The sequence below is a fragment of the Amblyomma maculatum genome, chromosome 8 (genome assembly GCF_055883805.1).
Source record: "Amblyomma maculatum isolate TAMU_Amacu chromosome 8, ASM5588380v1, whole genome shotgun sequence".
Taxonomy (NCBI): domain Eukaryota; kingdom Metazoa; phylum Arthropoda; class Arachnida; order Ixodida; family Ixodidae; genus Amblyomma; species Amblyomma maculatum.
Window position 1 is genome coordinate 116,349,430 of NC_139351.1, and position 24,975 is coordinate 116,374,404.

Genomic DNA, 24,975 nt, shown 5'->3' on the forward strand with positions numbered 1-24,975 from the left:
CATGCATGCATCGAATTTTTCGTCCTGTCTGGACAGCCGAGGCAAAAGGTATATATAGAAACGCCTGACGATCGAGCCCTCGGAACCTATATTCCGCCACGCTCATGTTTATAGGATCTACATGGTTATAGGATCTACATGGTTATATAGGATCTACATGGTTTATAGGATCTACAGGGTTATAAACTCGCTTACATTTTCAACGCCAGTGGGATGCTTCGGAGTTTAGTGTTCCTGTATAAGCTAGGGCGTCGAGGCACCCTAGTCATCCCTAGTATATGCTTCTTAGCTTGTTATACACATGTGGCAGCATAAAGGGCACGGCTAACCGCAGTGCTGTTATCTGGCAGGTGCAGAATCGCCATCGCCTTGTTCTTACAAGGATTCGATGTTATCAGCAATGTCACAGCACAAATATCTTATTAGCGGACCAAACGATACCGACACTGCGATTGCGATGAAGAAAAAGAAGCATGCGTTCAGGGGAAGTTCGGAAGTTTGGTTTGGTTTAGTTTGTGGGGTTTAACATCCCAAAGCGACACAGGCTATGAGAGACGGCGTAGTGGAGGACTCCAGAAATTTTGACCTCCTGAGGTTCTTTAACGTGCACTAACATCGCACAGCACACAGGAAGATCGGAAGTAGAAACCGAAAATAGTGATAGACGATTTTCCCATGAGCCTTCGCGTTTACAAAAACCAATCCTTGACTTATACTATAAGTTGACCAACATCATAAAAAAACTGTATGATCTTATCTAATGAACTAAGAACTGTTCAAAGTGAGTAAAATAGAAATGATCTGACGTTTTAATTGGTTTTAGTAGACTGTCAGTGGCGCCACCATCAGCAGAAGCTTACTATGGCGACCAAGGCATGGGACAGTCAGGTCTTGTCCAGCCGGAGTTCCCGAGTGCTCGCCTGAAACGAAATCAGCATATCGTCTGCTCGGATTGCCTGTTGACCTCTCATTTTGACCGCATGAGTGACAAGAAAGAATTGTCACTCGGTGACGATGCCTTGCAGCGGGTAAAAATATCGGAGGAACTTCTTTCCAGGAAACCTCGGAAGCCAGCGGCTGATGAATGCTGTGGAAATGGCTGTACACTGTGTGTCAACGACATTTACGAGCAGGAACTGGCGATATGGGAGCTGGAATGCACGCGAGAGCTGCAATACGGCCCTAACTACCGCGAATCGGTTCGTTTCGAAAACAAATACATTCTTGTTTTCTTTTTCAAGTACTGCTATTGTCACTTTATAGCGCGCATCCTTTGGCATGCATGTTTGGCTTGCATGTTTGGCTTGCTCATTATTTTGAGTCCTGTATTTCTGACACTTCACTTTGGAGCGCGCGCATTTTGAAACATTTCAGCTGGAGTTCAACGCACCTGTTTACAGTGCGACCAATTTAATCTCAGTAAAAAGGATAAATAAATACAGTGCCATTTCAATTTTCTATTTGTGTTTAGCCCACATTAAACCAGTTAATGGCACTACACCAAGTGGAATGTGGACGAATGGGCCCAAGGAAAATGCAGCTGCATCCAGGATACAATGAAAATATATCTACCATATCAAACACACACACACACACAACGCACTGAGTTTATATGCAAGTACATCCAAATTGAAAAGACATTCCATTGTTTTCTTTTTCGATTGGGATGCTATATCGCTGCCATATATCTTATTCTCGGTTTCAAAACGCCAGCAACAAGGTCGACCTGCCATAAGCCCAGACTGCTACAGATCGTTCACACTTCAGGCCATCAAAAAAATGACAGGGTGCTGTTCAAGATACGTCTTCACAGTTGATGATGCCAGATGTCTCGGCTTCACCGTTGGCCAGCATCTCATAATGAGGTACGCTACACAAATGGCAAATGCAAGTAATGAGTTCGTATTAATGTGATAGTGTTAAAGGCCCATTCTTCAGAAAATCTAGCATCAGCATTGTAAGTGAGAAATCATATTCTCCTGGAATGCTGCAAGTAAAATGGCCAAGGACCGATTGGCCAGTGGGTCGTGTGTCATCACGAGACATGACACTATCAAACTGGCTGGAGCTGCCTTCTTGGGTAGCCCTTTCGAGATGGAAGGTTGAGATAAGAATTAAACCCTCAATTACCCTTGGTTGATGAGTCAGGCGTGCGACTCATAGGCCATGCAGGCATGCTCAGACGGCTTTATCAAGACAAGGCTTTTTATCCATGTCGGGTGGTCTTTCATGTAATGTGGTAATTTATAATTGTATGTTAATGAGTACATTATGAGATTATTGCAGTGAAGTGAATGCATGTGAAAAAGGATCCGAAAATTAAGTGGAGCCGTAGACAGGAGCCATTAATCATGTCTCGTTATACCCTTAAAGGTGCAGCTTGTGTCTTCCAAATTTTCTATTCATTAATGCAGTAGGCTGCACTTTTATATCACTGTAGCATACATCTTTATGTGAATTAAAGGATTCCAGTCAACTTTTTCGCATCACTGCTGACTAGCCTGTGCAACACAGGAGTGCAGCTACCATGATGTGCTTATGGCAGTTTCAATTACTGTGGTTTCTCTTTCACATTTGCAGAGCTTCTGTGGACGGTGAAATGGTTACCCGCCAGTACACTCCAATTTCCTCCCCAGGCGACACTGGTTTCTTTGAAGTCATGATCAAGGTGTGCTACCAGTGATAAGTAAACACACTGGTTTACTTTACTGTAAGCATATTGTCAGCTATAAAGTGCTACATTACAGTTCTTAGTTTTCTGCAGATACGTACAGAAATGATGCTTTTATAGTTTATATGCTTTTGGAAATTATGCCTACTGTATACTCTCATTTAGTTGCCTTTTCAAGAAATATGTCATAAGTAGTACTCTAAACTGTCCTTCAAAGTTAAAATTATCAAATATTATCGAAATTCTGCAAAGAGCACAGATTCTTGCAATATCCTTTTACTAAAATATGTTTACATACGTTGAAGATCATGTTGCTGCTTTTTGCAGGCACAGAAACTCCCGGCATAGCTTGTGCATGAAAGAAAAATACCTGCAACTGTACAATCTTCCATCTTCATTAAGGGCACGCCCATGGTTGAGGAATATGTTTTGATTTATGGTGACATACTGTTTGCTCAAATTTCAAAACAATTGTACATAAATAAACTTATTCACTGTGGCTTTGCCTCGCACAGGTTTATCCAAAAGGAAAGATGTCGAAATACATAAGGACTCTCCAGGAAGGAAGCTCAGTGGAGTGGAGGGGGCCTTTCGGAGGGCTGGATTACAAGCCAAACATGGTAATGGAGTTTGCCTTGTATCAATGCCTATACATTACATTGAAACCTCTAATGCAGTTGTTAGAATACATGTTCGTTGCCTGCAGTCAAATGTGATGGAGTGTTGGGTCTTGTAATCTAACTGGTATTTACACAACCTAGTAGAATTAAAGGTTTAAGAAAATTCCTAACAATTGTTTATTTGTTGCTATGCAGGATCGTGTAACCTGCTTGACGCAAAACACCTAATGCGACTGCTGCAACAGGGTTTATTTTTTCTGGAGGCTGTTTGTGCACATTTTATGTACTTATCATTAGTACATAACTGTATATAACATTGCTGTTATGTACAGTCGTGAGTAAAAGTGGTATGCAACACGAAGGCGGTGACGCAGCTAAAAAAAACTGCATCTAAACGCCATCTAGCGACAAAGTGACAGCGGCACACGCATGTCGATAAAATGGAGTACCACCACGAGCTTCTCTATCCCGAACAGTTGTTGCTAGGTGGCGTTGAAATAGTTTTCCTGAGCTCCGCCACTGGCTGTTTGGTGTACACTACTTTTGCTCACGACTGTACACTTGCCTCAGTTTCTTATGCTCTTTTAGACCCAGTTGGTCCAGTAAAGCTTACTGAGTCAGCAGATTATGTGTATATACTCATATTACTTCATACTGTGACAAGTAACAATACTGTGGCTTACTGTGGTTCTTGCTGCTGATCCTGCCTCGTGCATAAAGCTTTCCTTTGCATGTCTAGCCATTTCAATACAGAGCATTTTTTTACACCCCGCTGTTTCTTTTATAATATGCCGAGCAGTAACAAGGCACCGTGCTCTCAGGCTTCCCAGGAGGATGCATAGCTTAGCTAAATTTGTAGTCCATGAAGTGTTGAAAGGTTAAAGCATATCATACGATACAATTTACAGCTTCTCATACATAGTGTCGAAATTAGGAAGACATGGTTTCAGTGGGACAAGTGACAAAATATTAATATGTAGTGCTTCACTCAAATCACCAATTAGCGAATGTCACATGAGAGGATAAATGTGAAATCACAAATAGGGAACTCTCGGTTTATTTGAACACTAATGTTCTAACTTTTCTTTGTCCTACCTCATATCTACTGAATTGTTGCATGAGATTAATTTCTACATATCTGAGTGAAACACGTCTTGTGTCTTGTCTTGAGGTATATGCTAAACATTGCACGCACATTATATAGCATTTACTACTTGCTTCGGCACACTTTTACTATTTACAGACTTACTGCTTGATTCCACCTCAGTTGCTTCATGAGCTTAAAAACTATGTAATGACTGTGGTTTGTGCGTGTGGCAGTCCTTGTGACAAATGATTAATTTCAGCATAAGCACTTGCTATTGCTTGCTGCTGGAACTGGAGTAGCACCAATGATTCAAGTGCTGCACCACGTCACAAGCATGGCCGATGATTACACCATGGTTCGTCTCCTTTTCGGGGTAGCATATTACAATGAGATTTACCTCAAAAAGGAGCTTGATGAGCTGAAGCACTTCTGGAATGTCAGCATTCTCTACTGCCTCAGCAAGGTGAGTAGCAAGGTAGCCCAAATCCTTTGTTGCCCTTCCTAGAAAATGCTGCAGACCTCGTCATAGAAAAATAATATTCAAAACTCATCATGACAGTCAAGTTTTGCATAATCATTGCAATAGGTATTCATGATCCTCAGCTTTTGTTTTTCTTTTTAGACTGCGAATTTTGCAAGACGTACAGTATGTATAACAATGAAATATGTCGACAAATGCAACTTGGTTAATAAAATGTATGCAAGATGGTTTTGCTTGACTTTTCACATAGATACCGTACAGAGGTGTTGTGCAACAAAGAGCCCCACAGGAGTCTAAAATTAGTTCATTCTCTGTGCCCAGGTCTCCAAAAAAAAAAAAGCCAGTGGCTAGGTAGTATACCAGAGTCCCTCAATACTTGTAATACTGACATGTCTCACCTTGTCAACATCAGTATCTTACATAAAGCATTGCACATCACGTCTATGCAGGAAACCAGCGTAGAGGATCTGAAGTATGGCGATGAAGTGCACTATGGAGTAATAGACGAGGAGCTCTTTGAAGCAGAATTCTCAAAATGTCGTACACCTCCTCATGTGCTCATATGTGGGCCAAATTCATTCAACAGTCGGTTTGTTGAGCATCTAAAGAAAAAGTCCAGTGCAATGACGTGGCATGTTTTCTAATGGTTGGAAACTTGTTAGTACCTGTTTTTACAATTGACTTTGTATAAAACATAAAGAAAAAATATTTTTCCAGTCAAAAGCTGCTGTTTTGTGATTGGATGCCTTGGAACTTGATTAAATGTATGTGGGAGTTGGCACTATTGTAGCATCGAGCCTCACTTCAAAATGTTTGCTTCACTTGCATGTTAAGTAGCATAACCATCCAATTAGGCTGCAATGTGGCAGGTCATATAGCACTAGCTCAAATTGAACACTCACAGCAGAAATGTAAGAGTGCTGAGATCTAGGCAAAAAAAATATCAAGAGGTAGGAGAGCCAACTAATGGCAATAACTCTTTTTCTGGTTTTTCTGTGCCACGAAATACGATCCAGATATTGCCCCAGCATCTAACTGTCAGTTGCGGACCTGTGTGCAAAAAACAAGCATAATGCTTCCCGTTCTTGGTCAAGATCATGGCACTGTGGTCAAGACTGTGATGGAATAAGGATGCATTCATGTGACAGCCCAGTATTATCTGAGTACAATGAAATGAGTGCTTCATATTGAGGACTGCGCTGAAAAGAGGAATTGTTTCACTTGCAACTCACAAAGAAAGTAACATATAATTTAATTGCACCCCATAATTGTGACCATCACGGTCCTCTACATCATGGACAAAATAAATGCAGCTTGAGGCATCCGACTGACTGCTTTGGCATACAATTTAGCTGCAACAAAATGATTTGTCACATTCACGCATGACGAAATTGCCAGAACAAGTTATGCGGTTAGAGTTCTGTACCTTCCATTTTTTGTTGGGACGAGCACATGCACTTGGAACAGCTTAGTGAACCCAGTTCAGTTCTTTGCTCGGGCATACACTTTACTATGTAAATTAGGGTACAACTTGCAAACAATTGCTTGGCAAACTTGCTTCAGAGCCACATAAACTACACCGAAAAATAATGCCCTGGATGAAATCTGCGGCAAATGCGCTTTAACGATGTAATGAGTGAAACTGCTTTGACATGTACACCAGGCGATATATTGTAACTGCCATGCAATTCAATTCAGTCAATTTATCTGGACTGGCACACAGTGAAATGACAAGATCATTGCACAATAACCGCCGCACATATTTCCACAGAAAAAAAATTCCACTGCTGCCCTCAAAGGCACTGAACACAATTGATCAAGGAGACTCTTTGGAGCCTGCTAGCATTCCACTTCTTATGTAAAACAGTTCTGTGGTGCTCAGAGGTCCCTGAGCTTGCACGTTGACTTGACATGGCGCTGAAGGTTGTCCACCCTACAGAAGGAGGCACCACAGTGCTCGCACTTGTGCCTTTTGTCTCCACCGTGGGTGAGCGAGTGGCGTCGGAGGTCCTTGGCCGATACGAAGGCTTTGGTGCAGAGCTCGCAGATGTGCTCTTTGGGGATGTCGCCATGACAGGTGCGCCAGTGGGACCTCATGGCCTTCTGTGTCTTGAAAACCTTGGGACAGTCACTGAGCAGGAAAGAGAAACGGTTTGAGTGTGTCCACACATCCACGCTGCCATCTAAAGGTGATTTGCCACGTTTTGCTGCAGTTGTAAAGTACACCGCTGCGTGTCATTCCATGTTAAAGTCCATTTTGGTAAATTTTCACAGATGGCTTACCTTTGTCTTATTAGAAGATATTCCAAATTTCATCACCGTAAGAGAGTTGTAGCTGTCGTACTGAGCAGTTAAGCTCAGGAAAACAATCATTTTGTATAAAATCTCTGTGAAACTGTCTGCTGCGATTAGATACTTTCTATATTCTTCACTGTGCAGGATAAGGCCAACTGCAGGGTCTTTGTGACATGCTTGTAAAAATCTAAGCACTTAACAACGAACTTCGCCTTTTTTTCTTTTGTTTTTTTCTTAGAGAACAATTAGGGACCCAAAAAGTACCTTATCTTGTTCCCAACAAAATTTTAGTCCAGAAACCACCTTGACAGCAGCTTTTGGCAAGCGAGTTTGAAAATGATAGTTTTCCTAATGGTTGTACTCTTGCAAAAAATGCAAACTTCAAAAAATGAGTTCAAAGGTTTCAGTACATGCTACTGTTAGTGCCTAAAGTAACAAATAAAAGTGTCTTGATGCCTATATTGGGCCATGCTTTTTAACATGACACTGCACTGTAGCAGTTGCTTCCAGTCGCCTGCTTTCCTTTCCTTGCTTTCCTTGCTTTCCTTGGTTGCTTGCCAGATGTGCCTCTTTATCTGGGCTCCATATACTATCTTCAGCTTGTTGAGCACTCTGGTTAGCCAGGCTTGTGGTGTAATGCTCAAAGGTCGTGTGCTGCGTTCCTGCCAATCCAAGCTTTTGTTTCAGTTTAGCAGCCAATATGCTGCTGCCACAGCAAAAATATGCCTTTTCTTCTTGTTTTTTTCTTTGAACTGTCTGCTGTGCTCTCAATATCAGCTCGCCTTTGGCTATAAAGCACCAGAAACAAACATTCTAACTCGGGGATTCACTACGCATTCAGTTTCGTGCCCAATCTGCGGCTGCATCTTAAGAACAGCGTTCATAAGCACTTCCGACAGTGAGCGTGCTCCCAACATTCGGCGATAAAAGTTCATTTAATTTTATTGTGAAAGCAATACTACGCCAGGTCTAACCGCTCATCGCTGTGTGCAGTGTTTGTGTCCGAAGAAGAAGAAGAATGCTCGGTCACCCGCAGCTAATGCTTTCGCTCCATATTCGGTTCAGCAGCGTTGAACCCTTCTAATTTTTTTTTTCTACATTCTACAACGCAGATGACAACCAAACTTGGTCAGAAGTTTCTTCTTTGACACAGGCAGAATTGAAAAGAACAAAAATTTTAAAACACATTTTTCTGGTAAAAATTGTGATTTTAGCACCGCTTCAAGCATTAAATCAAATAGTAGTGCGTCTCTCTGTGGCCGGTTTTCATGCTGCAAGTTCCTGGCTTGAAGTTATTTTGTCTGTACGTTAGCTGTACTTTGTTCTTTTGAAATACTACAATAACCATACAGGCGAAGAGGCAACTGAGGGCAAATTGAAGCTGGCCTGCATTGTTCCATTACTGCATTAAACAAAGAAAACTAAGAGGCTAGGATGAAAAATGAAATGAAAGGAGACCCCTGTGCAAGAAAAACATGGTTGTTATGTAATTTGAGCAATTAGTTGTGTTTACTCATTGGGAGTCGCCATTAGTAAAAATCATTTGTTCCACTATTTTTGTGGCTCTGATAATGTTCGTTCAAACTTGTGACATTGCTGATGACAACTACGGGCTGCGTGACCGCTGCCTTGATGTGAATGGCAATGTGTCTGGCTTCAGATATCCATGCTGAAAACAATTTGTACACATGAAATTGCCTCTGAAGGTGGCCAGTGCAAAAGATCTATCTCTTCCACGGTGCAAGCCTGAGAGAGGCAGAAGCTAGACACCCAAAGCTGCCCCAAATATAATTTAATTTTTTTTTTAGCAACTTTCACTATCATATTTTCTAGCATTTACACGAGTACTGCATTAATCTGAATCCATACTCGTTTCGATGCTGCAGACCGACATCTTGACATTTGCTTTCCTTTTTTTCCACAGCTGTTATGCATTTTTACTTGACTTGATCACACATAGCTGCACTCGCCTGCATATGAATGGCTGTGGACCAGGCGCATGCGCTTGCTTGACGTGAGCAGCAAGGTAGCGCTTGACGACAAATGTCTGGCCACAGAAGCTGCACTGAAATTTCTTCTCACTACAGTGCACTGCTTGACTGTGCTCTTTGAGGGCATGCTTGCGCTTGAAAGATATGCCTGCACGATGGAGGAGAAAAAAAAAAAGAGTAAATTGAAAATTCTGCTTTGATAGGATCCTGAGACTCCTTAAAAACTAGCTAGCCAAGCCCCAACCATTACATCATGCGACAGTGGTTACTAGAACGAGATGCAGCTCCTCTATGTGCAGATGAGAGCCTGTTACCTTACTCTGAAGACTGGTAGTGATTCCGAGTGGTTAACTTTTGAATTCGCGAGTATTTATGCCTCGCTGAAAACCTTTCTGACCACCCAGAACAAATCATGCAAGAGTCTGGCTGTTATTGGCCGCTATCCTTGAGAGTCGTGAAGCAGCTGCCGTTTTGAATAGCTTGAGCTGAGTGGGTGTGGCATGCTGAATACATGAACTGATTACTGCCATATTTCAATGTTAGAACAGCCTTTAACACAATGATGGAACAAAGAAAATTTTAACCTCCCTAACGATCCGCAACAAAACTATTTATATATTTTATTATCAGAATTCCCTTGCCAACTGATACAGTTGTTTCATTCTTTTTCAATGCAAAAAGCATTGTGCTTTTTTAAATAAAGGTCCACACTGCTGCCCAGCATTCATCTGATCCAGCATGGAATGCATGAAAAAGCCTCAGCTTTGTCAGTTGGAATTTTTTTTATCACCTTGGTCAACAGGAAAGCACATTCAAAGAAAGAGCCTGATGAGAACTTCATTAAAAAAAATGCATGAGCAATCATAAATATTCATACAAATGCAACTCAAAATTGTCACAACAACGGGTTTCAACACATAGCACCTAATAACCACTCCTGCCTTGGCACATTACGATCATCACAGGGAATAGAAAACCGGAGTTAATTTTACACAAATATCTGAATCTGAACTATCTTAATAAGTCAGAAAAGACTGCTGTATAAAAAAGCACATTTAATAATGCAAACAGCCATTTACAGAGTATCTTTGGTGTGCTTCACAGTTCTTTCAATTCTATGTGCCTTTACCTGGCCTTACACCAAGGTGTGATATAGTAAGTACGTACCACAGACGTCACAAGGGAACTGCCTTAGGTCACTGTGCGTGATCAGATGTGCTTTGAGGGCACACAGGTTGGGGTATTTCCGGCCGCACTTGTCGCATTTGCACACAGTCGTGCTGGCTTCTCCGTTCTCAGCTGTGTGAAGGGCGATGTGAACTTTCAGGCTTTGTTTCCACCTGCATTCCACCATGAAATGTGCCAGCAAGGCATTATGACCTGACACATTCATCCAATGCTCACCCAACACGGGGGGCAACTTTGCCTCACTATTAAATGGTTCATCGCCGTCATCATCAGCCAGACTATACCCACTGCAGGGCGAAGGCCTCTCCCATTTTTTTCCAATTAACTTGGTTATTATTAAATGGTTGCTGAGGACAAATTTATGTCGGCCAGTATTGACTCATTATGGTATTCTCACGGCAAAGATGATACTTGAATCGAAAACCCGAGTCTTTATGACCTAAAAAAGCCTAGAAAATGAAATATAGCCAACACTGTCACTGGTTGCTCTCGCAAGTAAACTTAATGCTTCGAAAAAATTTTGTTGTTATGCAGGTTCCAGAGGGTACGATACACAACCATTCACTTCAAGGCAGTGATCATGAGTCCATTTCAGTGTAGACATTACATGTTTGACTCGAGTGAAGAGGAAATTTTTAAATGCAGTTTCTTCGGCTAGAAATGCTTCCTTAGTTGCCAGGTAAACACCAATGTGTGTCAAAAAATGAACCAAGGGATCAATTTTTAGTAAGGAAAATAATTACATGCTGTTGTTCTGAGTGGTCCTTTTTTGAATTCACTCTTGTATGTTACTAACAGAACAAACAGTTTGAACAGTGAGAAAAAAAAAAAAATGTGACTGCACATTCCACCATGAAAAGCATTTTTCATGGCTCAGAGCAACCATAGACCTCTCCGGATGCAGGTTTCAAGGCAATGACAAGAAGGTATTCATCCAGAGCATACAGCTGGGCTAGTTGATTATGGTTCAACAGAGAAGGCATTTTTCAGTGTTACAAATAGCGGTATAATGAAGAGAACTACAAAGGGCCAAACTTTGAAAGATTAGCATAGCCTAGTGTCATATCTGTGTTCTCTTGTCCACATTGTTCCTTGACTACAGTCAAAAGTTTTCTCTGCTGAAAAGGCAACTAGTAAAAGAAGGGAAACCAGCACTCTGCTGTGGTGTTGTGCCCTCTTTCTTTTCCTTTGTGCCAAATCAACACCAAATGTGTAGTGTGATGTAGGTATGCATACCTAAATTGGCGATCGCAGACATGGCAGGGGTAGACCCGTTCACCACCTGTCTTGCCACCATGTTTGGCCATCATGTGGTGGCGCAGATGTTCCGGGCCAGAGCATTCCTTTTGGCAGAGGGAGCAGCAATATTGATCCCCGTTCTCCTTGTGGTGCTTGCACATGTGGATTTCAAGGCCAAGCGCCGTGCTGAACAGGCAACCACACACCTGCCACAGCAACAAGGAACTGTTTCAGCGCCTGTTAGGGGCCAGCCGTGTATTTAGACATGCTTGCTCATGGTGCCAGCTGCCACACAGAATGAATTTGCGACTCAGTTCGATAATTTACATCTTGTGCACGCGAAAAACTAACCAAGGCTATGATTTTTAACAAACATTTTTGTTTGGAGGTAAGCTTTGGAATCACAAACAACATGCACGATAATTCTAATTGCTTATGCGCAACAGAAACCAAGCACAAAGAGCATGTGGCTGCTTGCCACTGCAGAACTGTGATGGTACTCAGACTGCTGAAGTAGTGTGATTAACGCACTTATTCGTTTGAAATATCTAGGAGTGAATAGATTAAATACATATATTATAAAGACACATAATTTCCTCCTAAGTTTAAGTACGAGAAAGTTTATATGAGCATCGCTAACAAACGTTGATGAGGTGAATCCGAGGAAGTCTTTTAAATCAAATTAGAAAATTGACGTGAACAAAATCGACTACTTACCTGACACAGATGCTTGTAACGAGTGTGCACTCTCGCATGCCTCTTTAAGCTCACCGAGCTCCGGAAAGAGCGCGTGCACTTCGAGCATTCGTACTTCTGTTCTTTGTGCGTTTCCATGTGTCTGTTCATCATGGCTCCTTCGAGGAACGACTTGCCGCATACGGCGCAAGGAACCCGACTCAGCATGAAGTGCTGCGAACGATGTTGGTACAGATAGGACTTCTTGTCAAATCCCTTGCCGCACTCAAGGCAGTAGAGTTTGCTCTCGCCTCCACCAACCCTACACGCCTCCTCGATGGTCTCCAGCACCAGCGGGTGACAGTCGCGGAGGTGTTGCGTATAATCAGAGTAGGTGTCGTATTGGGTTTCGCACGCGAGGCAGTGCGTCTTAATGTTTGGGTGGGCCGAGGCTAGATGCTCCAAGTGGGAGCTCTTGTCGTCAGCGTCGGCGAAGCATATGACGCAGGTGAACACGCAAGCAGACGACACACACTGTCGAGACGTGCTACGAGGTGACTCGCGGCGGCCCCGGACAGAGCTTTTGTCACTACTCGAGTTGTCGGGATCGTCACAGCTGCCATCGTCAGATTCGTCTTCATCGTCACTGCCGTCGAACGGGGAATTTAGCATGGCGCTATAATCCTTGCGAGGCTGGCGCCTAGTGCGGACACCTACGGCGATGAGTGGAGCTGAAGCCGGATGGAGGCGATCAAGTGTGTCGTGGCTTGTCTCAGACATCTCGAGAAGCTTTAACAACCATATATTCTAAGGCGAACACCTTATTCAAGGCATCTGCAATATCACATTGCCAAAGCGCTAACAAAGCAACCATGCGAACTAACGGATCAGCCGTGGCACCTGCTTGCGTTCCGAACGTTTGCAGCTTCGGCGTGGGTTCTATTATCTTCTAGAATATTCGTCATGCTGCTTCCTATAAAAAAATATCGCGCTTGTGAGTTGTAAACTTCGCGGGATTAACCATTAGTTTAGCCACTACTCATACGCTACAAACTTCAAGAGTGCGGAAATACGAGCTACAAGGGCGGCGCCATTTTTGCAAAGCATCATGGGAAACACATTGATCAGATGCCTGCCTACCATGTGCCTGCTTTAATTCTAAAAATTTGGATACATTTAGACTGCAGCTTTAAATGCACTGTACTCGGCGGTCTGTGATTGTTATGCGCTTCTTTCATGTCAATGGTTCCTGGATGTTACGTGGAGGCTACCCGCTAGTCTCCGTCGACAAGGCGGGAGTTTTAAAAATATTCATGACCAGTCAATGCTTCGAGGCTTTCTCAGTAGACAGGCCGCCTGCTGTCTCTTCAGCTATTAAAGCGTTACTCGTATTAATGGTTCCCATATACCACTATGGCCACGGCCCCTTCTAGCCCGCAGGCAGCATCGCAATAGGGATGCTGCCTGCGGGCTAGAAGGGGCCGCGGTCATAGTTTACCGGGAGGTTTCAGTCATCTGGGTTCCAGCTCACGAGGGTCTACCAGGCAATGAGGCTGCTCATCGCCTCGCTCTAGATGTATACACCCGAGCGGCCATAGAGACCCCGCTACCCGGAGACAAAGATCCCCTCATCACCTGCTCCCAGACTAAGCAGAAGGATATATCCACCACCAAATAGATCCCTAACACCGTCAGAATGCAGGTCCTGGCGAAAAATTCAGGCGAATCGTTTCTTTCCTCATGTTACTCTGCACAACGAGTTGACAGGTGACCCAGAGGCTTGCAATCTCTGCAACGTACCTCTGAGTTAAAATCATCTAATCTGACAATGCCCCGATTCTCCGGGAGCTAAAGAAACTGATCGCCTTGATCAAATTACCTGGGAGTCCTACATCCGCAGCCCAAATGCGGATGAACAAAAGATCGTCCTACGCCTGGCGGAGGAGGCTCACTCCAAGACCTCTGCGGCCACGGCGCAGGATAGCCAGCAAGGAGACCCTCTCCCTTGCTGAGCCCCCGCCTCGAGGTCCATGCCGGTGTAAATAAAGTCCTTTCTCTCTCTCTCTCTCTCTGCTTCGAGGCTCGAATATCAAGGTTATCTTAAGTTCTACCATATGCCTAATCACTGGCAATTCGTAATCGTCGTAGATTCTATCTTATCATCTCATGTTCCATGTATTGTCGCTATGTTCAGCACCATTCCATATGAACTTTCTCCGTTTACTAAGGTGAAAGCCTCACTTCTTGACAGGCAAGAGATATCAAAAATATCACGTGATATTGTATCGAAATTTTGACCCAATCATTTATATACAGCGTTCAGGGTGGTTTCACACCATTTCGCATCCATCTACTGGTCAAGTTGGACACTAGTTTGCGATAGGTATGCGAACTGACAACATATGTACTCCAGTTGTATGCTGATAATGACAAGTGTAGGTGTCCACCGAGAAGTAAGACAGACACGGCACTTTTCCTTTTCCCAAAAATCAAGTTGAGGACGTTTAACAGTTTAAACTATGTGGCAATCTCTCGATGGTGAACCACTAAGCAAAACCATGCCAAACAGTGCTTTCACAAGCTGGCCAATTTGTTTTTTCTGTCACCTTTCTGTGTTTCAGATTAGAAATATCGACTGTGAGTACAAAGCAACTAACTCAAAGCTGTACTCCTGTTGCCTTGCGTAAACTAGACTCCACTGCATGTTAACCAATCTCATGAAGGAAATTTTTTTTGGGGTGTCATATATGGCATTATTTGCAGCTTCGCATGTCTTCAGAAAACTTTTGAGGCTAGAGAAATTAAGAGCATTCCATATTTGCATATACTATAGTCAACTCGAATGTAGTGTAAGCATATGGGCAAAGAGCAATTTTTTACTTGTAAATTAATATTCTTAGTCTTTGTAATTACCATGCAAGAAAGTGATAACAGAAGGGCCTACAAATCTGGACCTAGAAATAGTGTGAATATTAGGAAGAGTATGAATACTGCATAAGTTTTCTGGTTAATTTCTGTCAATACTGGTAGGCTTTCCTTTTGGTCCAGAACAATGAGAAAATTACAAGAATGTAAGCAAAAAATTGGGCTTGAAAGCCTTCAAGTTAGCTAGTCTATGGTTCATTGTGTATTTGATCCCACTGTAGGATTAGGCTGCATAAAGGACAGAGTTAGACAGAATGAAACATTAAACTGAGTTGAACAATCTCAAGGTTTAGAGATTAGGCACATTGCATTAGGCACACTGCAGGGCTACATGATCCACAGAAATCAAACGCGGACAATCGATGTTGTAAATTTTTCATTTATTTATTCTGCAATAAAAATACATATCAAGTTCATGTGAATGGCAACTTTAATTTAACCATCTTTCGATGCAGGAACACTGCAAATATACAAAGCACATAGGTATAACCAACTAGGGTAACAAAACAAACAATGTCACTTGCAGTCCTTGGGTGGAAGAAAATGTTCACAAGCCCAGTCAAGATGTTTGCTAGCAGAAACACAGCCATGCCGTTGTAGTTTATGCTTTTCCACAGAATGTCGACATCAGTGTTAAGGCTATCAGCATGAGAAACGGCAAAAAGATTGTAGTCCACTTGTGCACTGCGAGGTAGGAGAGCCGTATTGGCAAGTGTAACTCCAACACTCAGCGCCACTGCAAACACTCCAAGGGAATACTGCGCAGAAAAAAAGAGAGTTCATTAGTATTACATTTCACACTGCTGCATTCAAAATAAAACACCTTGTGCACATTGTAGCCACTAATGCATATTACTTTAGCAACAAACTAATTTAAATGTGCTCTGTGTTTCCAGGGCACTGAACTATTGCTTCAACGTAAGAGTACTAATCATGCTCAAAATTGCAGGTGCTTTTCACACTGCTAAGGGAAGAAAACTGTGTGTTAGTCAACCTTCCACCTAGCTTTTCAGAGAATAAAACTGACCCGAGATGATAATAACAAGAGGAAAAAAAAAAGATTAAATGGGCTTTAAATTTTGCACGATACGTTTTCTGTGGAGTGAAAAATGTACTGCTAGTCATCGGTCGTCTTCTCTCTCATCCTCATCTTAAATGCCACCATGAATTTCAAGTTACTAGGTGCAATTTGCGCAAACGCAATGAACAGGCACGTATCTGAATTAAATAATTAAATACGAGCCTGCTTGGGCAGGCTCGTATTTGTATGCAATTTTTTTGAAATAAATAAATAATTTATATATATAAAAAAAAGATTTCTTCAAATTTTCTGTGTGCTGAATGCACCAATTGCAGTTTCCCAGCATTGTGCTGCACTGACGACCTTTACAGCTCGACCAAGCCTCGTTAACACAGTTGAGCTTGGGTAGACTAAATTCTAAGTGAACGGCAAAATAGTTCTGCTCACTGATAATTTTTGTATTTAAAATATACCAATGGATAAGCTCATTTGCAGCCTATAAACAAAAATACATTGCACCCATGCTAATTATGTGCTTCTTGCAGTGACGTGTTGCCTGCTGCCATCCTGGCTGCAGGCACTGCTCGCAAGCCATTCTCAGGCATAACTGTCTTGCACTGAAGCCACAATGGACACTGCTTTGGAACCATCCCATGCCTACAAAAAAATGTCTAATCATGTCACCAGTATATTGTAGTGCATGAAAAAAATAATCACGCATTAAAATTAGGGTACAGAAATAAGTAAAAGTAATCAGTTACCACCCTCAATCACATCCCATGTTCACCTCATCATGCTGTTTCACAGTGCTATACATACAAGCAGGCGTCAAAAACTCGCAGCCGACTCGTCTCCATGTGCAGAATGTGAACGAAAAGTGCCACTGGGAAAAGCAGAGTACCCATAGGTTCGAATCAGCCTATAATTCAGCCTACAGTTCATTATGATGAACTTGGTTAAAAAGAATTCTCGGATAAGATGAACAATCACATTATATCACTGAGCCTTCATTTTGCCTTATTTGTCTTATATATACATTTTTATTAAATTTTTTGCTGCTGTTAAATGTCTTGATGGGTTCTATTTACTTGTGTTTGCCTATGTACTCTTTCCGTTTTTTTTTTTCCTTACCATTTTTTTTTAGCGCCATTCGGGGCACTGTGTGCCGCTTGCTGTTTATTGTGCTTAATCTGTATGTGTACCATTGTGCTTTAATCTGTGTCGCGTATTTCTTTTTCTTAATGATATAATAATTTCCACGTCGTACTATCTTGTTTGTTCATATATTAATTACCTTTGTATTTTTTGCCTGTTTCCTTACATTTTATGTATATATTGCACTGTATAGATTTTATGTCCCCCTTACACAATGCCTAATGGGCCTGTAAGGTATTTTCAAATAAAAAAAAAATAATATGAGGACAATTTGGCTGGTTTCTCATTGGATTCTATGCAAAAAAGAAAAAAAAAAAAAAAAAAGATCACTTAAGGTGAGCTGTGCTGCTGCAAATGCTATAATGCAGATATAGCGAGATAAGAGAGAGACATGGCGATATTGCTGGCCACCTCGAAGTGCGCAGAGCAGGACCAAAAACAAAAATAAAGGCTAGCACTCTGGAATAGAGTGAAAAAAATTAGAGACTGAAAAAGGAAAACTAAGGGAATCGTATTTTCAAGCAAGATATCATGAGCAGGTTTCATGCTCTGTCTTCACCTCACTTCATGCATAATGCAACAAATTATCTACAGTAAAAGCTCGTTAATTTGAACTTCATGGGACTGGAAAAAGTTCGAATTACCGAATGGCCTCGAAAAAACTGACTAGGTTAACTGTTTGCATCTTGGTAAATTTACCACATTTATTCGGCTAATGAACCCACTGACATATGAACCCGTCCCCCACTTTTCCCACTAAGAATTTGAAGAAAAAAAAAGCATTAAGCGTTACACAGAGCGTCCCCGCGCTCCGTATTGCCTACAGCGCATTTCTTGGCAGCGCGCCAAGATGCTGTCTACCTTTCGATGTTAGGTCTAGCAGGTAGTTCAGGTCTGAGGAGTGCAATTTTAACGATCATTCAATTGTAATCGGACGCGGCCTAACTACCTAACTGGTGCGAGACACGTAGCACCCGTTCGCGTTACATGGGTGTCGGCTGGGACTGCGCCGACAGAAACACCCACACGACAGTAACAGCTTCACCCACTCTGCCATTGCCACCTGGTTTTATCTTTGTCCTTGTGCTGGATGCACGCAACCTCGTAACTGTGCCGTCATATCGTGGGGGCATTTCTTTGGCCATAAGCTCAGCGCCAGGCCATCCAGATGCGGTGACGCGTAGTTCAAATTATCTGTAGCTGAACAGACTCGCATTCGAATTAGCAGGCTTTTTTGCACACAGACCTCTACGGAGCTTGGCCGGACCAAGTAGTGTAGTTAGAGTCATCTGAAAATTCAAATTATTGAGGTGCAAATTAACGAGCTTTCATGGCATTTGCAATTATTGTCTTTCTGAAAAACTATTTCATTAATTGTTTTTACGTATCGTGTTTGGACCATATCTAGCACACTCGCATATATATTTTAGGGGCTCTTGCGTTACGATGAACATCTGATAAGGTAGAGAAACTTTCTGGTCCCTTCAAGTCTGTCCTGAAAAGAATCTACTGTACCTGGGCTTGACAGTAATCAGTGAGGCTGACTGCATCACTGAGCAGGTGTACAAGAGATTTGTGTGAGATACCTCATTCATATGAGAGCGACTTCAGTTCTATGCCCAATTGGCCCTTTCACAGTGACAGTGCGAACGTAACAGTTTACACATTTAAGTGCACACTAACTTTCTCAGCTACTTTTCTCGTTACTTCCTCAGTGAGAGCAATGTGAATATGGCTATACAGACAGAATTCAGGTCTTGCACCCACCATCCATAAGCAGTACGACAAGTTTGCAAGTCTTCTTGACACTGGGTCCACACTCGTGTGCATGATGTAGGTCGCTGCAAAAGTGGCGACTGAAATTCCGGCAGCTTGCAGCCCAGTCATGATCCAATCTCGTGCGCAGTTCCTTGAAGGGAGGGACAGGAAAAAAAAAAACGTAGCAACCTCTGGCAGCAGGTATTCATGCCAGCATACATTTAACACTAAAGTATGCTGCTTAGAATCACTGGCTTGTGCGCAGATACACATTTGTTGCAACTCAGCTCCCTGTCCATCACCTATGGTAGCATCAGCATGAGGTTTGCTGACTTTCACAATGTTCACTGGCAGCTTGTGTTCTGCTTCCCTACAGGAACATATGGAAAAACGAGCATACTATGTCTACTTAAAGGGGCTGGCCATAGAACCCATGGCACTGAGAAGTACTCTCTTGCAGTGTACACTGATTTCTGACAACACAGAAAGTTCGCACCTTCATTCTGACCGAAAGGTCAGAAAATTTTTGCATGCTATGCTAAAGGCAAAGCTTTTCACCCCAGGGAAAATCTCTGACACAGAAATTTCTACACAAACACTTAGTTCTTTACTACTGTTTCTTTCATGCTGGACAATTTCTCACTGACAACACAAAACAAACGAACAAGTGTTGAGGGGAAGCCTCATTATTAAAGCTCAGGACTGAGGCTCCCTTACCAACCCAGTTCATTGTGTTTCACGATGCCAGAATTCCCGGCGTCCTGCCTTCTCTCTACTGTGAGTTTTCTCACTGAACAATACTTGAGATTGGAATCACTTTTACATCCAGGGCGCTATCCATCCAGCACTTACCGTGGTTTGTAGCCAAGCATTCTGGCCGTACCCGCAGCTGCCAAGTGGAGGGCAACATAGCCAACAATGGACATGAGGCCTTCCTTGTTAGCTGCCAAGAAGCCCGACCTCTCATCGCTGTCGAGAAAGGCAGCCAGCGGTGTGAACAAAAGGCAGGCTTCGTATGCACAACCCAGCATAACAGCAACTGCCAAGTCCAGGTGAATCGAAACAGATGCATATACCACTGATGTCAGAACCTGCAGTTTAGTGAAAGTCAAGATTTCACAGCTTTCTCATTGATAACATAAATCTTCAATTATTTTCATAATTTCCCATCCAGAACAGGTCATTTCTTGAAAAAGCTCGTAAATTTCAATAGATACAATGCACCATAATATAGAAACAGTCAAGACATTAAATAGCTGCCACAAAAATCAGATACGCTGTGAACCATGTTTCATGTATTATATGCTTCTTTATTACTGTATTATAATTACCATTTTCTGAACCTAGTTTGTCAATTTAGTCAAGTGCATATTTGTTCAAGCAAATATGTAAACATTAACTGATTATTTATCTAAGACATGATTATTTGTCTGCTCTAATTATAATTTGTACTGAGTAAACTGAGACACCCTGTAAATTAGCATAATCGAACCATATACGATATTCGTCTTCTTGCCGTGTTTTTCGTGCACTTCCCATCTACATTCTTACAGTTCTGAGAAACGAAAGTCAGCAAGAAACGTCTGTAGCTCTGAGACCAATAAGCCACCTCATTTGCTGTTGCAGCTACTCAAATTATGCTGAACTCTCGAAAGTCTTACCCTTGTGCACGCCAAGGTGAAAAAGAAGTTCCAGTGAATGCCGTACTCGTGCACCGGGTTCTGGTAGTTGAGTGCTGTCACCATGAACAGTCGCACCAATCCCAAAATGATGAGGGCCACACTGCCTCGCAATGCTTTCCACACGTTTTTCCAGCTGCAGAAAAAATATGAGGCATTATCAGGATAAAGGCAGTAATTACTACTTCCAATGCACCTCAAAGCAGCCAGATGGTTACAAAGAAAAGCTATAAAGCTTTCCCAGAAACTTCACAGTCGAAGAAAGACATGTTTTGGTCATGGGATAGAACGTGGGGCTACTGTCTGTTTCGGACAGACACTCTGCAAGCTAAACAAAGCAGGATGGAGAGCAGTTAGCAGGGTGAACTGATGAACTCAAAGTAGAAGTTACGGTAACTGTGCATCCCAAGTACACTGAACATAATCAGGGTACGTGCCCCTTGGTTAGTATTCGTTTCTTTTGCAAGTGCCAGAGAGTTAAGAAGAAAACTATAAAATTAAAAAAAATTTAATTCTACCGACCATCTTTTAAAATGCTGCAACAATGTCTGTACCTGTCACGATGACATTAAAAAATATTAGAGGACATTTATGCTCTGCCATAAGGTCAGGACGCGACAGCAGCCTGTGGTCCTCCTTAATTGCACATATACTCATTAGCATACAGTCACAAGATATCACCTCCCGTGAAAGACCACACGACACACATATAAGCCCTAGCTTGTTCCAACACGTACAAGCGTGCGCTGCATGGCCTAGTCAGTAGCGTGAGTAGCTCACAAGTCAAAGGACGTGGGTCCCAATCTTGCCTTGCTTATAACCCAAAATTTTTCTTTGGGTAAAGCTTAGCGCTTTATAAAGTTCAAGTGTCTGAGGCACGCAGCAGCCTTTAATTCGTGCTGCATGTCGTTTTAGACACTTTCATTCCACGCAATAACTTCATGTTCAACATGAGCATTGTAGGGTGTTTGAAATTCCTGCACGAGGTCATATGGCTATCACATTGTGACCTTAATGATCAATCTGGAATTTCTGCTCACAACCAGCAGCGCTGACAACTTTTTTTTTTTTCAATTCGGCACCTTTAACGGTGCCACATTAAACACTTTTTTTCCTGTAAGGTTACTTTGCCTGCACGCAATTTTCCATGAAGATTACATTAATTGGTCTCCTTTGTGCAGCAAGGTATTCATCAATGGCACTAGCCTGATTTGCATACTAGAAATGGATTACCACCATTGCACTTAACCTTGTGCTCCTCTTTCAGTGAGTGAATGAGGTTTGCCAGAAGCATCCTGTATGCCGATTTTCTACAGCAAGAACAGTGGATTACATCTTATTTCATTCGGTCGCAATTTCCTTTTAGTGTTATCGCAGCATGCCAGACCATGCCCTGTGTATGTATGTGCTGTTTGCAAGATTCGAGTGACACCAACTGATTGCCGCTCAAAGCTTTGGTCTTCGAAAAAGGCTGTTACAAGTAAGCGGATGCTGAGAAGGTTCCTTCTTGCAATAGCAGTTTGAGGGGCATGTTGGTGCTCATGCTCGCATTGCTTCTTAGACATGCTGGGCAGTTACAGCTCCTTTTGTTTACAGAGGGACTTCACAAGTGAAGTGTTTGGATGGACATGTCTTACTGCACATGTGTGGTGGTTGTTTGCTAGTGTGTGTCTATGTGGTGGACTTTGTGACTGTCCTGCTTGGATGGTGGTTGTGTCACACTGGGACGATTGTGGTAATAGCTCTTGGAAGAAGGCAGCAGAGCAGGTAACACCAACACAGAGCACAAGAGGCACACACAAGCACACTAGGACAAGGCAGCGTAGTCCTTGTGTCCGTGTGTGTGCCTCTTGTGCTCTGTGTTGGTGTTACTTGCTCTGCTGCCTTCTTCCAAGAGATGTGTGACCAACTAGCTCATCGTTCGACTCTATTATTGTGGTAATAGCTGCTGGGCAAAGAAGAGGTATGTGGAGATGTACTTGAGTGTAGAATTTGAGACTGTCAAGCTTGGATGATATCTGAGTTCTGCGGGGAAGAAATTGCTACTATCTCCTTGGCAAAGAAGAGGTGCGTGAAGAAGATGTATTTGGGTGTAGAAGAGGACGAGTGGTGAAGAGGAAGTGTGTATGCAGATCCATATTATAGTTGGTAGTGTGCGCCTGTGTTGTGCTTCTTCTCATGTGATTGTGTTTGTTGCGCCACATTTCTGAGTACTATGTTCCTTCTTGTCCTGGCCCATGGCAATACTGCATTAATCAACTATCCAAACATGCTTCTTCAAAGGTCCTGCATGCAACCAATGGTGGTTTTCCATTTATTTCATGCAAAGCAAACAAGTGCGATGCCAAGTAAGCTTTTTACTAACTCGTGACAGGGCAGAAAATGTGATTTCAATGCATGCATTATGAAGCCAGGTGTCATAGAAAATATTTTTGAATCTTGGATAAAAACAGCACTGCAAACTTTCTTGGAAATACTCAACCCAGTGAGGCACGACTAAACAAATTTTGATTTGTGCCAGCAAAGAGGTTGTGAGTATTAGCCTGTAGGCACTATCAGACACTGGTGTTAAAAGGTGGTAGGAGCAACCACTCATTGCTAGGAGCACTCCAACCAGGTTTTCTCATTTCTTGTTCCAAAGGACATGCCTTTGCTTAGCCTTTGCTTAGCAATGTGCTATATTAGCACATGGACATCTCCCTTTCAGTGTGTTTTTCTGTTGTAATGTTTCAGCACTTTTCAAGTACCTCAAACGAGAACACAGAATGACTCACCGGTTAGCAGGCAGGCTGTTCTTGGCCTCTCGAGAGCTCACAGCCACAATTATGACGAAAGCGCCAACACCTAGATCCATAGGACTGAAGCCAGTCTTTTCAGTCTTGGCAAAATATCGGGGCACAGTTGCAAAGTCCACAGCCAAGATGCCAAATACGGTCATCAGAATGACTTGTGCACGAGCCGAGGTAAGTCCAGGGTAGTCGTGCGGCGCAACTTTGGCAATAGGCCTGAACAGACAGAGAAAAACACTCTTTGTGATTCAGTAATGTACACAATTAACCTAAAGCCATCACACGACGATTACAAAAGGATAATAAATACTGACAAATCCAGGAAAACAAATCCATACTGCCAACCTCTGGTATAATTTGTATCATGAGCATAATACTGCAAGCATTTGCAGAAATGTCAAGAAGCATAGTGAACATTTTAGGCAGTTAAAACATTAGTGATGTATGAGTTCACCACAATGAATCATAATTAGGAGCTAACTGTGCGGGACTGAACTGACTGACTGTGACATGGCATGGCATCCTATTAACATGCCTTCTGCACTGCAAACAACTTAGCAATGCTTAATCATTTTTTTGCGCCTTTTCAAAACGGGCACATGCTGCTGACATGAGCTAGGAGACAAACAAGCCAATAAATGTACCTTTTCCCGGGCACATTTTTTCTGTGGCTCTTTACCACACTGTGCTGGTCAAACAGACGCTGCAAGATCCGTATTCCAAGTGTTACGGCGATGACTGTAAACACCACGCAGGCCCAGTACTCCGCCAACAGAGTAAATGACAAAATGAAAGGAACGCATTGAACTGCGACGGCAAAAGTCGCAGAAAACCTGTAATAAGGATAGAAAAATTAGAACGGACATTGCACTGAAAAGGAGCGTGCACAAACTATCACTGAAACGGCGGCAATCGTGAGGAAGCTTACCAAACATTTTTCCTGCGGGACTTGATCACTGGTAGCTCTGCAAGTGCTGCATGAAGAAGAGTGCTGTAGATCAAAAGACCACCTCTAAGCAAAAGCTGCACTGGGCTGCAGCCGTCCTTTGATGTAACGAACGCCTCATGGAGAGCTTTCTCTGATGTGTCCATGGTAAAAGTTGCCTGGCGGTTTCTTAATGACTAGCTGCGAAACAGAAAGAAAGCACATCAAGTGCTGCTGCACATTCTTTGTGAGCGTACGGGATCACTCTACCTTTTCAGGGTATAATCGCGTGGATTTTAGGCATCCGCTAGCTCCTTTCACTACCAGGGAGTATGAAAACCCTACAACACATGCGTAACTGTGCATTAACAGCAGCAGAGGCGTCAACGCAGCTCAAAAGGAGCGGACATTTTTGTCGCTGTTTTGGTTTTGCTTTGAGCACATGACAGATTTTCAACAAAGAGAATTTTCGAACG

At 42.6% G+C, this 24,975-nt stretch overlaps 3 protein-coding genes across 5 annotated transcripts; 1 reads left to right on the forward strand and 2 right to left on the reverse strand.

Annotated features, from left to right (window-relative positions):
* Positions 1 to 860: 860 nt before the first annotated feature.
* On the forward strand, positions 861 to 17,463 carry LOC146182254 (NADH-cytochrome b5 reductase-like). 3 transcript variants are annotated; one of them, XM_084577322.1, is made up of 6 exons: positions 861 to 1,199; positions 1,714 to 1,865; positions 2,581 to 2,668; positions 3,187 to 3,291; positions 4,638 to 4,841; positions 16,739 to 17,463. In XM_084577322.1, the coding sequence occupies exons 1-6, from the start codon at positions 876 to 878 to the stop codon at positions 16,739 to 16,741; spliced, it is 876 nt and encodes a 291-aa protein (XP_084433448.1). In that variant the 5' UTR covers positions 861 to 875; the 3' UTR covers positions 16,742 to 17,463. The 3 variants fall into 3 exon arrangements, with proteins under 3 accessions (XP_084433448.1, XP_084433447.1, XP_084433449.1); XM_084577321.1 differs by lacking the exon at positions 16,739 to 17,463 and adding an exon at positions 5,309 to 5,640; XM_084577323.1 differs by lacking the exons at positions 4,638 to 4,841; positions 16,739 to 17,463 and adding an exon at positions 5,309 to 5,640.
* On the reverse strand, positions 6,096 to 13,338 carry LOC146182255 (uncharacterized). The gene is made up of 5 exons (XM_084577319.1): positions 12,290 to 13,338; positions 11,570 to 11,778; positions 10,313 to 10,485; positions 9,125 to 9,293; positions 6,096 to 6,990 (listed from the first exon to the last, which is right to left on the reverse strand). The coding sequence occupies exons 1-5, from the start codon at positions 13,025 to 13,027 to the stop codon at positions 6,738 to 6,740; spliced, it is 1,542 nt and encodes a 513-aa protein (XP_084433445.1). The 5' UTR covers positions 13,028 to 13,338; the 3' UTR covers positions 6,096 to 6,737.
* Positions 15,536 to 24,929, reverse strand: LOC146182256 (glucosaminyl-phosphatidylinositol-acyltransferase PIGW-like). The gene is made up of 8 exons (XM_084577320.1): positions 24,770 to 24,929; positions 24,503 to 24,700; positions 24,219 to 24,407; positions 23,560 to 23,790; positions 20,768 to 20,921; positions 19,959 to 20,197; positions 19,116 to 19,257; positions 15,536 to 15,930 (listed from the first exon to the last, which is right to left on the reverse strand). Exons 2-8 carry the CDS (start codon positions 24,664 to 24,666, stop codon positions 15,586 to 15,588), a joined length of 1,464 nt encoding a protein of 487 aa, XP_084433446.1. The 5' UTR covers positions 24,667 to 24,700; positions 24,770 to 24,929; the 3' UTR covers positions 15,536 to 15,585.
* Positions 24,930 to 24,975: the final 46 nt, after the last annotated feature.